At 32.6% G+C, this 15,140-nt stretch overlaps 1 protein-coding gene across 2 annotated transcripts in view; it reads left to right on the forward strand.

The window, feature by feature from the left end:
- The window catches only part of LOC124355491 (E3 ubiquitin-protein ligase Nedd-4), a 115,983-nt gene that overhangs the window by 62,583 nt on the left and 38,260 nt on the right, over positions 1-15,140 (forward strand). For both annotated transcript variants that reach the window (XM_046806645.1, XM_046806646.1), the window contains exons 4-6: positions 1,669-1,707; positions 9,238-9,398; positions 11,219-11,396. In XM_046806645.1, coding sequence (XP_046662601.1) covers positions 1,669-1,707; positions 9,238-9,398; positions 11,219-11,396 — 378 coding nt within the window. The remainder of the gene's footprint in view (positions 1-1,668; positions 1,708-9,237; positions 9,399-11,218; positions 11,397-15,140) is intronic.

A 15,140-nucleotide genomic window follows, 5' to 3' on the forward strand; every position in this document is an offset into this window, starting at 1 on the left:
TGGGCGGCGAGATTCTGTAGTCATGTTATCTACTAGACCGCTCGACTTTGACCTCTGTCTGAGGATGGGGAGGGGTTTGCGATAAGACAACTCCTGTTTTATATTTACGAAATATACTGTGCTATGACTAAACTAAGCCACTATTATAGGCCCTACACTACTGGAGGAAAAGGACAAGCCCCTTCTAGTGACTCAGAGTAAAAAAAAACATTTTGTACATAGATTTTAGTTTTTCCCATCTAACTTTTTTGTTCTTGTAAATAGAACAAAATTTATAAGAAGTAATTTTGTTTAGAATAAAATTGTGTATAATTCTATGAATTAGACATTATTTTGTAGCTCCAGTAGTTTTTAAAGTGACAGACAGTAAATCTTAAAAATTATTTTTTCTAAAAAAAAATTTTTTACACATCTACAATGATATTCATCTGAAACTAAAGGTAAGGCACCAAATATTATATTAATTTATTCTTATTCTATAGTTCATAAGGAAAACAAAAATATATAATGTTGCTAGGTTATCACTTAGACAATATTTTCTAAAAATAAGTTTAACGATCACGGCAATTTACCCAAAAACGGCCTGCCACTGAGACCACAAATGACCGCCACTTAGAGGGTTAACTGGAGTCCAGTCAATATTCATTCTAAGTTATTTTTGAATAATTTTTGGGAAAGAAATATTGTAAAAAATTAAATTTAATGGGAATTTAGGAACTTGTCCTTTTGATCTGTGCAATATAAAACTTGTTGGTGCAGTGAGCACATGTATATAAAATTTTATGTAAAAAATACTAAAAAAGTTTTTGTGGTTGTTACAGATGCTTTCAGCAATATTTTTGATTTGAAATCTCTAACACTGAGAGATTTATGATTTTAAAATCTCTGTAAAAGCTGTAAGAAACTTTGTACATTTTTGGGAGTGAAGAATATATTACAAGTTTGAATTTAAAAGTCATCAAGAAGTTTTTATTTAAATTTTAATTCCAGTAATTATTTTAAGAAGAAGTGTTATTTTTAGTTTGAAACTTTATTTATTTCAGAAGATTATCTTTTATTTTGAACCTTCACAAAAGTTTTAAATTTCAAAGCTAACCCCTCATGTGCCAGTAAAACGGTACGCTAGAAGTAAAGGATGAACCAATTTAAACATAAATGAAGTCTTAAAATTGAAAGAAATTAAAAAGTCAATTTTTATCAAAGTAAAATCTCACCAAAGAAATAAAAAGGATTTTCCTACAAACCATTTATGAATTTTATAAGAAATATATCTAGTTATCATTGGTAAAAATGTAACATAATTAATTGCTTTGATATTATTTGTCTGGTGTTAATTAGCTGTTTTATCAAAATTTAAATGTTTTTTGACTTAATTATATAAATAAAGATTAATGATTGTTTATATTTTTAAGAAGTGTTTTACAATGTTTGGTACGGTTGAATTTTTGTTTTTGAGTTTAATTAAAGAATCTTACAGCTTTCTTTTGAAACTTAAACATCCCCTCAACCAATATATTTTATGAACTGATATTGCATAATACGTAACAGAAATTGAGAAAAATTTTGAAAAAGTTAAAGTGACTCAACTTATATATGAATTATGTAAGAATTCTGTTTCCTTTTATATATTTTTGTAAATAGACTAAACATGAATTAATTATGTTTCAGACTCTAAACCCAACATGGAATGAAGAATTTATATTTAGGGTAAGTATAACATTTAAACAAAAAGTTACAAATTGTTTTTTTAGTAAACTGTGTTGGAAAAATTATAACTTCAACTATAGTATATTTCCAATACTATACTGTATATAGTCTAGGTGTACATGTTGAATTTGTTTCCATATCTAATTATTATACAAGCATTGTATAGTAAGTTATTAGAATAAGATAAAAATAAAATTATGTTGAATTAAGATCAAAATTTTGTAATCTCTTTATAGGTCTGTACTTTTCCAGAATTTCAGAACAGAATTTCTCAACTTTTGTCATCGAATAAAGTATAATTTTGTATTTATCTAGCAATCAGTGGCTGTATTGATAATACAATCCTTGTTTGATGTAAAACGTTTTCTAGTGAACCATTTTCCAATTTTTGAAATAAAAAAGCACTTATATCCAAACCAGTGATTGCAGTAGACTTTGCAATAATTTTTACTTTAGTTCCGTTATTCTGGCTATTGAAACTGGTAGTTGTACATGCACCTGTGGATTGTCTTGATGGGAAGAGAATTTTATTTATTTCTCAAATGAAGATGTTTATCCTGATTTCTTTCCTCAGGATAAACAATAATTGATGCAATAACGACACATAATACTCCTTACTTATTTGTCCTTCAAGAAATCTGTGTAGGTTATTCCTTGTGCATTCCAACAGCCAGTAGCCATTGCATAGCTTACTGATTTTATTATTTCTTTGCCTTCTTCAACCCTTTGCAGACGGATATATCTGAAAAATGGGAGCCAAACAATACCAATTAATTTTTAATGTTAAACTGTTTAAAACATATAAAAATAAAAACACTATATAAAAATATAAATAAAAACTCAAAACATGGATTAAATTATTATTTGCAAGGAAAATTAGTTTTGTGTGTTGAGAACACTGCAGTTTTATTTATTAGCATACTTTTTATTGCAATAAACCTGTAAAAAATTATTCTGTGAAAATTTACTAACATACTCTAAGTTTTACATCAAAATTTGTCAGAAAAACATGTTTCCCTTAGTTTGATAATATGAAAACACCATACTTATGACTAATATTATCACTAAGCAAAATAAATAATCCTTATCAGCTAGACAGGCACAACTTCATTAAACCTCAACTATTTTGCACACTTCAATTCTCAACTCTGTTGTCTTTCTTATTTTGTCTTATCTTACTGTACTTTCTTTCTTATAAATCACCAAAAGTGATTACACACCTCTAGGGACTAGCTAAATTTGAACTTTGATTAATAGAGACATGAATAAAGCGACCCTACATGGCACATGGGGCTGAAACCAGTTGGAGGTGGGGATGGTGTGCTATAATGAAGATTAGGATTGCTGCCAGAAGCCGATCTCTAGCTGTTTTTGTTTTTGAGAAATCCAGTATGTCAGATCAACCCTAGTGCCTATGCGTGTTGTGCATGTGGGGTTAGACTTTTTCTATTGTTGACTGTAGTGACCTAAGTATAAAAAAGCAGTATGCACCATTTGTTGCCACCTTAGCCTGTTTTTGGTGGACGTCCAAAAAAAGCTTGATCCACAAATAGATTGCCTTGAAGAAATCAAAGATGAGAAATGTTATCAGGCTCTCAGAACCCCAAAAAGACACTTTTAATTATGTAAGTAAAAATGTTGAAACTTCACCTTAATTTCACTAAGATTATGTGTTGGAAATAGTTTATTTGCTCCTTGACAGAAATAAAGCCTGAACTCAAAATGCTGACACCATGTGTCAAGTAACGAGCTTCATGTAGGTTACTAGTAAAATTTCAAGTCTATTCTTCATTTCGTTAAATTACATATGTTACGATATCACATTTATTTATTTATTTATAATTTTATGGCCTACATTGGACCACTTTAGTCACTTTATATTTTCTAGTCTTTCTTCTTTTATCCACCCAATATTTCTTCATCCTTTCCGAGCGTAATTTCCTTTCCTCCTCCGGAACCACTCTTCCTATTCGTTGTTTGTTTCTTTTCAGCTGTAGTGTAGAGTGTTTGTCATTTAATATCTTTAATGTGTTTGTCTTGTGTTTTAAATCCTCTACTGTAATTTGTAACTCTCTCATATCTTCCCTTAATTCTGTGATCCATTTAATGTCACTTTTACTATACCACAGTTTTTCTACTATTTTCGTGCTAATTCTATTTTCAGGTGTTCTCAACAAATGCCCCAGGAATGATATTCGTTTCTTTTTAATTATACTTGTAATAGGTTCTATATTTTTGTAGACTGTTTCATTGGAAGCTAGTCTCCAAACTCTGTCTACTTGATAGTTTTTGTTTAAGCAAGTTCTGACTATTCTTCTCTCCATCTTAAGAACCTTATCTATTGCAATAGTATTTGTTGTTTTAAATATTGTTTCACTTGCGTATGTAATTTGTGGCAGAGCAACTGTTTTGTAGTGTCTTAATTTTGTATTTATTGAAAGACATCTTTTATTATACGTATTCTTAGTAGCATGTTTAATCTTAGTTAGTTTGTCTATTTTACTTTGCCAAGATGGTTTTTCATTCAGGTTATAAGTGATTACTTCTCCTAAGTATTTAAATTTCTGCACAATTTTTACATTGTGATTGTCCAACCTTATTTTATTTGCAAGTGGAGGCTGCGTTAATAAAACTTCTGTTTTTTCAAACGATATCTTTAAACCAAATTTCTGAGCTATATCTTGTAAAGATTTAATTTTCTGTTTTGTTTCCTGAATGTCATTGGCCAAAAGAGCTAAGTCATCAGCAAACCCCAAACAGTTCAGATTAATGTTGTCCCTTTGATATCCAATCTTTATGTTTTTTTGGTTATTTCTTTCCCATTCCCTCATGACGTACTCTAATGCACAGTTAAAAAGAAGCGGTGATAATCCATCACCTTGTCTTAAGCCAGTCTTTATCTGAAATGGTTCTGAAAGTTCTCCTCTAAACTTTATTTTTAGACTTTGTACTAGTTAATGTTAGTTCTATTAATTTAATTAATTTGGGGTGAAGTCCAAAATGTCTCAGTATTTTTAATAGTGATATTCTATGAATGGAATCATAGGCTTTCTTGAAATCAACAAATGTTATCGAGAGTTGTTTATTTCGTTTTTTATAATATGCCATAATTAACTTTAGTGTAATTATTTGCTCTGTACAACTTCTCCAAGGCCTGAATCCTCCTTGGTATTCTCCAAGTTCTTGATCTAGTTGGTCCTTAATCCTGTTGTAGAGAATCTTTGAAAAAATCTTATAAGTACAATCGAGGAGTGATATACCTCTATAGTTATCCGGATTACATCTGTCACATATACTATATGTCATACTATATCACATATTAAACTGTCATATGATTTTACACAATTTGTTTTACAAATTTTGATTCTGCAATTTTCTCATTGACGTCATGGTAGAGACCAATGTAAAAATGTTCACAAGTGCTAAGCTAAATCACATGGAATGATATGCTCAATCATGAAACTCGATTTTACTTAAATAGAATTTAACCTTCATGCAACATTTCAAGTTTATAGTCAGTTAGTTAGTTCTCAAGACATATTGTAGACAGACGGACATACAGATAGAAATGAAAGTTTTCCAGTGCCTCGAGTGATACGCTTCACTAACATTCATTGAACTTATGTTTTATATGTACTTTAACAGTAGTGGTTCATTTGAACAGTGGGGTAGGTACAATGTGTGTCATCCAGAGCAAGGATGTGCTCCCATGATGACTTTGTCGTTATTGCAATAATGTCACCCAATTATTATAAAAAAAACAACTATATTATTTCTCTGTAATATGTTTGTCATGGTAATGATATTTCATTTTAAAAATCCACTACAACTAGTTACAAAATTAACACTTATATTGAATTAAAATATTTAATCTGTTTAATTGACAAATGTAAGAAAGAAAAAAAATTCACTGCATTAAATGACAACAACAGATGTGCAATACTGAATATACTGTGTCTCTGCATAACCTGGGTAGCTGACTCACGCATGGAAACAGCCCACTTACGACAATTTGTAGCCAAACTGCACAAAATACGAAGAATACAAATTTTTTCATTCCCAGATTTTTTTTTAACAAAAATTGCTTGACCAAACCTAGTCTCAAAGAAAAAAGTTTTAATGTTTTGTAGTTAAGAAAAGTTTTGTTATTGATAATTCTAGTAAAAATCAAAATTAAAGCTTTACTTTAATGAAACAAGTTGAATTCAAACTGAGGGTAAAATCTGAGTGGTTCGGCTTCAGCTTTAGAATGACCCTTTTACGAAAATGTCCAGTATATGTTTTTCTTTGGTCTGTGCCCTTAGTTCGTCAAGCTTTTCCAGGTCTTGGATCATGCATTTTATTTTTAAGAAAACCCCAAAATAAAAAATGTAATGGTTGAACATTCTGATGAACTCACTCTAGCACAAGGAAACGTCTGATCTAAGAAAGTTTAAATAAGCACATTGTAAAGTGGTGGAACACCGTACTAAGGCACATCTTATATTAGTTTATTTGTACAATGTTGTTCGTAACAGGTCTAAGTATTTCATATTGTTTAAATTGGCATCAATACGGAAAGTTCTGGTCTCAAAAAATAGATGGGTAATTAAAATGTTCAATCCCAGTGACACTATAGGTTTTTTTACTATTTACTTAATGTTGGGGCTACCCCCAAGATTTTTGATACTCTAAAAAGTCATTAACCTACAAAAATCCCTACAATTGGTCAAATTGTCTAGAAATTACAGAGTTGGCTTTTGTATGATTCCTTATAAATAAGTAAACTGATTTTATTCCATTTTAGAATACAGTAGACAAGAAAAGCATGAAAAATCATATAACAAACATATTAAACATTTATTTAAACTAAAAATTACAACATTCTTTACTACTGTTTTAAGTTTATTATTAACAATAGTTGATTGAACAGAATAACAGATTGAGACATTTATCAACGTTATGTGTTATAAGAACAGATGGAACACTTGTGACATCACCACATATATCCTTCTAACATATAACATGTTTTGATAAACCAAAAAGTAGGTCTCATTTACCTAGAAAGGTCCTCAAATTTTAATTTCAAATGATCAAACAGTCTAGAAATGACAGAGGTAGCCACTGACTTTTAGATAACCATGTCATGTAAGTGGTAAACACTGTTTTATAAGAGAATATATCACCAAGGTAATGGAAGTGGAAATAAGGATTGTTTAAACCAACCAGTGCAGGCAATTAGGTAAACATGCACCGACCAATTATGTCATTTTAGATTATCAAACCTGATAAAGAACGCTGAAGTAGCTTGGTCAACTTATGAATAAATAATCTTAGCCACAAACTTACGGGAATAAGTTCAAACTAATTCCAAGCCAAGATAAACAAATATATTTACATGTAGGATTCTAAATTATCAAAACAGTGATCCTAATAGTCCTGCAGTATCCAGTATTTTGTAATATAAAAACGCAATAGCTTAAAAAACAAATTAAAAATTTTAAATTTTTCCAAGGTTAATGACATGATAATCCAATGAAAAGCATTTTTTAAATTTTACTTTCCTAGTGTAGTGTACAAAATTTAGAATTTTGTGTACAATGCTGATACACAGTGAACAAAAAATTGAAACTTTTTTATCTGAAAGAATAACTAAGTTATTTCATAAAACAGGACATTATTACTAATGCCACAATTACCATAAAAATTTAAAACGCTAAAACTGATAAAACTGTAAAAAAATTAGAAATTGTAAACTTGAACAAAATTGTCCCTTTCTTACAAGGCCAATGTGATAACTATTGTGTACGTTTTCTTTTTGACACCATGTTGAAATGCCAACACAATTATATTTTTGAAATGTTTCAGCTTCACTGTGGAGAATCAACTACAACATCTTTCACAAAGTTTTGGTTTAACATCTGTTACTTGGTGATGGTTAAATATTAAAATATAAAAAAAATATAAAAAATATAAAAAAATTTAAAATATAAAGATATAGTAAATAATAATATAATATAATATCATAGTAAAATATTTCAAGAAATTAATTATCTAAGTAGTGATTTGACGTTGTGTTAAGCTGGAAACTTAGATGATAGTATTCAAGCTATATAGTTCTTAAATGCTAAGGGAAATAAGTACACAGAGAATTTGTTTTCTTTATAAGTTATCCACTAATGAATTCTGTTGGTTTATTTTTTTGTACAAATTTCTAACAGTTAAATAGAATTTTAAAAGGATTCATCCTAAATCCTAAGGATTGTAATTCATTACAATCAGTGGGTTCTTCACTACAATTGTTACAAAATTCAACAATGAATTTTGTAATTGTATAATTTTGTATAATTCACAGCAGACAAAGGGTGCACTCGTGTAATGGTCGAGGCTACTAGTCAAAGAAAGGGTGAAGGCTAGCTCTGTCTCAAGAATCTAATATTGACACTTGTAATATCTTGTTGTTGTGTACGATCACTTAGTGCATGATGCAGGTATTTCAGAGTGGATTCTTAAGGCCTTATATATCTTGGCTACTTAGAGGAATTATGGCCACTTCTGCTTCAGGGGTTATGAGCAGAGTGTGAGTCAAGTAACCCTTTTAGGACCAGTTGTTGTTATATTGACAGAAAAGTAGAATAGCTGGCAACATCGCAATGGCTTAACTTTTCTGCTCTGGACCGGTTGTTAGTATATCACCAATTCAGTATTTTTAGTTCTCCACAACTGTTTTGGGACATTTATCACTGAAAAATGATTGTTAAATAAATTCACCATCACAACAACTACACAAATGTAGTTTTGTCTTTCTTTGGATTCAACCATAATAGAAATTATGCTAGCACTGACAGTTAACTTGTTCACTTTTGTACATAATGAAAACATATATACAACATATGTATAGGACATTTTTAGAAGAGTCATTTATTCCATATAGCTCATTTTCTCAAAAACCTCCAATAAATAATTTTATTTGTTTTATTTACTTTATATTCTAATAATTGTCTTCACTATTAATGTGTCTTATGATGCATGTTTGTTAGTAAAAAAAAACTAACAAACTTTTTTTATTTTGTTAATTGTTAATTGGAACACAAAAAATATACAGAACATAATTTTAACTATACCCATAGTAAAAAATATAGTAAATCGCTTTCAAAGCAAAACTTGTTTTTTTTTCATTGAAGGCAATTCATTTCTGCACATTTTGACACTGAAATCAGTTTTCTGTCTCTATTAAACTTCTAACCTAGGGGTTTTTTACAGCTGTAAAAAAACACATGATAATAAGCATATGCAGTTATTAGGCATATCCCTGAAATGGTGGTGTGTAATTTTGGAACATAGTAATTTTGTGGTCATGGTTACGAAAGGATTAAAACATCCACCACCATCCCACATGATTAAGTTGGGTTCGAATTTAAAGGGACTATGGGTACCAGTTTCTTTGCTATTAATCCTTTCCTATTGTTGTTCTCCTTTTCTTTTCTGTTTCCATTTATTTGCTAAACTTTTGAAATCTAATTGGTAATCCAAGCCGTATGGAATGTTCAGGTGAAACCCACACATCACAAGCTGGTGCTTCAGGTGTTTGATGAGAACCGGCTCACCAGAGACGACTTCTTGGGAATGGTAGAGTTGACATTAATCGATTTACCCAAGGAAGTTGAAGGAAGAACTATTCAAACTAAGCAATACATTTTAAGGCCTCGAAGGTTAGTATGCACCCTCACATATTGGATATTTACATTTCATGTACTTTTTTTTATATATATACAGTAGAACCCCTCATATCCGGCCTCGGTTTTACCGCACCTCGGTTTATCCGGCCACTTCCCGGAAGCCAATATCGAAATTTATTTACCACGGCTTGCAGACGCGCAGTTGCACGCACTAGTCTTCCACGACTCTTGCGTTATTTTGGTGTATCTATTTGTTTACATTTTCCTGTGTTGTCCTCAGTTGAGCTAATAGGTTTAACCTGTAAACAGTTCGTTGATTATTTCCAGTGCGGTTAGTACAGTACAGTACAATTGTTTTGTTTCGTCAAGTGCTGTGTACTGTAGGTTGGTTTATCCGGCCGAATCGTTATCCGGCCAGGGGCTCGGTCCCGTGGTGGCCGGATATGAGGGGTTCTACTGTATATCAAATATTGCCTCAACCAGTAAAAAAATACACGCTTTGTATTTATCCTAATAATTAATATTCAGAAACCGAATTCATATTTTCTATATATCATTACTGTATCTGTTGGATGTTCTAGATGTAGGTTTGATCTTGGATAAGGAAAGTACTGCAAGTCATCACAAATATTGCTGTGAAGATGTAGGTTATATAAAACTGTGTGTTATAAAACATGGAAATCAGTTTAACTTGGCTTGGAAAGAACTTGGCTAAGTCACATATTAACAATATTCTTATAGGGAATAGGTTGTCCTTGGAATTAATAATTCTAAATTGTATCAACATAAATTATTTATAAATTTATATTTAAAATACCATTAAACATATTATTCTCAAAATGAATATCGTATTAAATAGTTTCAGACTGTATCAAAGATTTTCTTAAAATTCTTCCTGGTTTGTGGTTTCCTGGTAATCATTATTTAACCTTGAATCTGGCTGTTGAAATTCCTGTAATGTCAGGCACTATTTTGTTATTTGTATACAACATCAGTAAAATCTATGTAGACTGTTTACTATTGAACTAAATGATATATTATTACACTTTTTTCTTTTTCAATACATTGCAAGGGACGTTTATATACAGTTAGATCTCTTTTTGTATTTCAATTTAGGATTATTTTGGCATTATAAATCAAAAAAGAAAAGTAAACCATTAAGTTCCAATGTAAAGCCTTATAAAAACTATTAAAAAATGTTGTTTATTTTTTAAAATATACAAACTGTTTCCCGATAAGTAAGGGGGATCCATCCACGAGTACTAAGTGAGATCCACTTAGTAACATTTTACTAACATTAACAAGTATAATTTGAAAAGTTTACTGTTGATCAAAGATAGCTTTTTTAGAACACAGTTTCCACATTTGATTTGTTCAAAGAAACCTCTCTGTTTTATAAGGCTTTACTTTTACATTAATTTTTAGATAAAAAATTGTTTGTATGCAAGAAACAAGACAAGCGAAGAACTCATTCAACTGTAATAAATATTCACATTAAAGTTATGAACAATACTTACACTTAACTTTAATAATTTACAGTCTAGAGATATTGGAATGACTATGTGCTCAAACAGCTTAATATTATTCAGGATTAACAGATCTTTTAAATCCAAAGTTTTTAAGCAGTACGTCTTTAGAAAAACTTGTGCACTCAGTCTGAACTATCACGAAAGTTTTAGTATTGACAAGAAATATATAACTTTGAAATCTTAAATACAAAAGTTTAGTTTCTGTATATGCACAAAGGATTATGGCAACACTTATTTCATCACATAGCTGCTTTAGTTATAAGAGTAAAGCTTAAACATTGTTTTAAGTTCCAATGATAAAAAAAATGTTTATCTTACTTGTAGTGCTCGTTCCCGAGTTAAAGGCTATTTGGAACTGTACCATGCCTATATTCGTGAAGACGGCCAAAGAACTGAAGAAGATGAGGATAGAACAAGAAGATTAGAAGAAGGGGAACCAGGATGGGAAATGTTGGAAAACAACGTGCCACCCAATGCCAATGTTGTAGAAACACCTGCTCAGGTAGGGAGATTAAAATTATTCGGAATATTTTCTTAGTTCAAGGTAAAAGTTCTAGTTTACTCATTGACCTGACTTAATTTATTATTTCATCAAAACCTCCAATCTCTTCTAGCGAAGCGGTGGGATTTAATTTTCAGTGTACCTCACAGTAGTATCCATAAAACGTATTGACATAACAACATATTAATTTATTATTTCATCAAAACCTCCAATCTCTTCTAGCGAAGCGGTGGGATTTAATTTTCAGTGTACCTCACAGTAGTATCCATAAAACGTATTGACATAACAACATATTAATTTATTATTTCATCAAAACCTCCAATCTCTTCTAGCGAAGCGGTGGGATTTAATTTTCAGTGTACCTCACAGTAGTATCCATAAAACTTATTGACATAACAACATATTAATTTATTATTTCATCAAAACCTCCAATCTCTTCTGGCGAAGCGGTGGGATTTAATTTTCAGTGTACCTCACAGTAGTATCCATAAAACTTATTGACATAACAATATATTAATTTATTATTTCATCAAAAACCTCCAATCTCTTCTGGCGAAGCGGTGGGATTTAATTTTCAGTGTACCTCACAGTAATATCCATAAAACTTATTGACATAAACAATATAATTAATTTATTATATGTCGGACAATTTATTTAATTTATAATGCGGACTACACCACTGAAAAAACAAAACCCTTCAATCAACAACAGGAATGAGCCAAAAATGGATTAAGAAGACAAACAAGTTTAGCGTCTCCCTCCAAATGGCAAAAGCCACTGAAAAAGCTAACATCCAGGAATTTCAATTACCTAAAAACATCCAACGTTCTAAACAGAATAGCCACCTCCCAGAACCATCCCCAACTCCTGTGAACGACAATCTCGCTCACTCACTTGTAACGAAAACTCAGGGCATGGGAAAAATGTCTCCTCCATGTACTGCACAAGTACTTAGTGAGGGGAAACATACGAGGAGTTCCTCACCAAACATCTTGACAAGTGTAGTAAAAGAGGTAATATTTTAACCACTGGACATAGCTTGAGCATGACTAACTTTAACTGTACTGAGGGAGCCAGCCAAACCCTGTCTAAAAAACTGAACCAAAACACTACTGAGGGAGCCAGCCAAACCCTGTCCTAAAAAACTGAACCAAAACACTACTGAGGGAGCCAGCCAAACCCTGTCTAAAAAACTGAGCCAAAACACTACTGAGGGAGCCAGCCAAACCCTGTCTAAAAAACTGAACCAAAACACTACTGAGGAGCCAGCCAAACCCTGCCTAAAAACTGAACCAAAACACTGCTGGGAAGTCCCCCCAAACCTTGACTGGACAACTCAATGACAATCTGGAACTGATTCTCACAATCTGACCAACCCATGAAATCACCACTCCCTAGACAAATTTCTCCAGAGACTCAACATTTACATTTTTTTAGAGATGACTCAGCGGAAGAGGAAAAGGTTCAGAATTTTTTCTGAACTCAAACCTAATAAAAAAAGCAAGCCATCTCAGCAAAATATAATAAAAATTGCCCACCAAAACATAAATTGGCTCGCTGGTAAAACAAACAGACTGTCACATTTCCTCGCCAATCACAGACCTGACCTTTTAATACTAACAGAACACGGGCTCACACAAGACAACTTAGAAAATACACGGATTGATGGCTATACTCTGATAGGAGGCTTCTGCAGGAAGTTACATAAGAAAGGAGGGGTCGCAGGATATGTAAAGAACGAATTAGAAAAGACCATCAAACTAATAAGAACTAGTAATGAAGAGTCAGAGCTAGTGTGTGAAACAGCTTTTTTCGAGATAAAAAATCAACAAAGAAGTAATCCAAGTACTTGGCACTTATAGGCCCCCGACATCAAACATTGAGCAATCAATTGACATTCTAACGGACCAGCTGGAAAGCGCCATGCAAACAACCAAACCAATGGTCATTGTCGGGGATATAAATGTTTGAAAATCTGGGGAACCGAGCAAACGACAGTAACAACATGAAGCTTAACGAATTTTTTAACATCATTTGACCTCAAAAGACTTAGCCTGCCCCCCACCCAGACTCACTAAAGACACAGAGACCTCTATTGACTGGATATGCACGAATATCGACCCCCAAGCCATTCAAGCTTCAGTCGTTCTCTCTGGCCTTTCGGACCATACATCCCAACTGGCCACACTACATCTGACAGCAGGAAAATATAGCAGAACTGTAACTGAGAGAAAACGCATTTTTAACAAGAAAACCATGACTCTCATAAAGGATAACGCTCAAAACACACGAGTGGAATAGTATATTACAATGCAGAAGATGCAAATCAAGCATATACAAATTTCCACCTCATCATACAAACCGTCCTAAACAGCAGCTGCCCATTCAAAAGTGTAGCAATCACTCGCCGAAAGAAAACAACTTGCTGGGACGATGAATGCACCACCTTAAAAAATTCGTATATAGAAGCCTTAAAACAAGGAACTTTGTACTGGAAAACCTGAAGACAAAGCTGAATCAGCACGGAGAAAAAAGGAATATGACATGAAGCTCAAGACGCTAAAAAAAACAACAAACATCAGACCACATCTCTCAGGCCGACAATAAATCAAAAGCACTTTGGCAAATAATAAACAACGAAAGAAAAAACAACAGGCCAAATCTCAGTAAATGGCAAATTGTCACAGACGGGGAAGTACTGCAAGATCCCAAAAAAGTAGCAAACACCTTCAACTCCTTCTTTGCCACAGTTGCAGAAAGGACACTAAAACCAAAACAACCTAAACAATGGGCTACTTAATATCTACAATCCACCCAACATGACAAATAGCAACCTAAATCTACGACCAGCAACAGAGACTGACGTTATAAAAGCCATAAACCTCCCTAAAACCCAAAAAATCCTCGGGTATAGACGAGATCTCGGCTAAACTCATCAAAACCTGCAAACATGAACTCACTAAACCCTTGACTGCTCTAATAAATAAATCGCTTCAACAAGGAATATTCCCCACTATGCTAAAAAAATAGCCAAGTCTACCCGAAACATAAAAGTGGATCAACGAATGACTTAATGAACTACAGACCGATCTCCCTGATATCAACCTTTTCAAAAATCTACGAGAAAATTGTCTTAGATAGGCTATTATCCTACCTAGAACAAAACAATCTAATGACCAACCAGCAACATGGATTCCTAAAGGGACGGTCAACAACTACTGCTCTAATACAGTTAACGGAGTACATCATTGACCAACTCGACAACGGACATGCAGTCACTAGCCCTGTTTCTCTGTGACTTTCAGTAAGGCATTCGACTGCCTTAACCATGACCATCTCCTTAACAAAATGAAGTCCTTAGGGATTAAATGGGAAGACGGGAGAATGGTTCCATAGTTACCTAAGTGACAGAAAGCAAATAGTTGAAATTGAGCATGAAGAACAAAACAAGCGAAAAAAAATCTATTCTGACATGACAAGCATTGCCAGAGGAGTACCACAAGGGTCAGTACTGGGGCCGTACTGTTTCTCCTCCTAACAAGACGATCTTCCAGACTACCTAAAGGAATACTGTGAAACAACAATGTATGCAGATGACACAGTCCTCACCATAGCAAATAAATCCATTCAAACCCTGAAAAGAACTACTGACACTGCTTTTAGTTACACAAAACAATATTGCCTAAGAAATGACCTTGCCCTTAATGAGAAAAAACAATACAGCTAATTTTCACCACAAAAAAC

This window comes from Homalodisca vitripennis, chromosome 2 (genome assembly GCF_021130785.1).
Source record: "Homalodisca vitripennis isolate AUS2020 chromosome 2, UT_GWSS_2.1, whole genome shotgun sequence".
NCBI classification, from domain to species: domain Eukaryota; kingdom Metazoa; phylum Arthropoda; class Insecta; order Hemiptera; family Cicadellidae; genus Homalodisca; species Homalodisca vitripennis.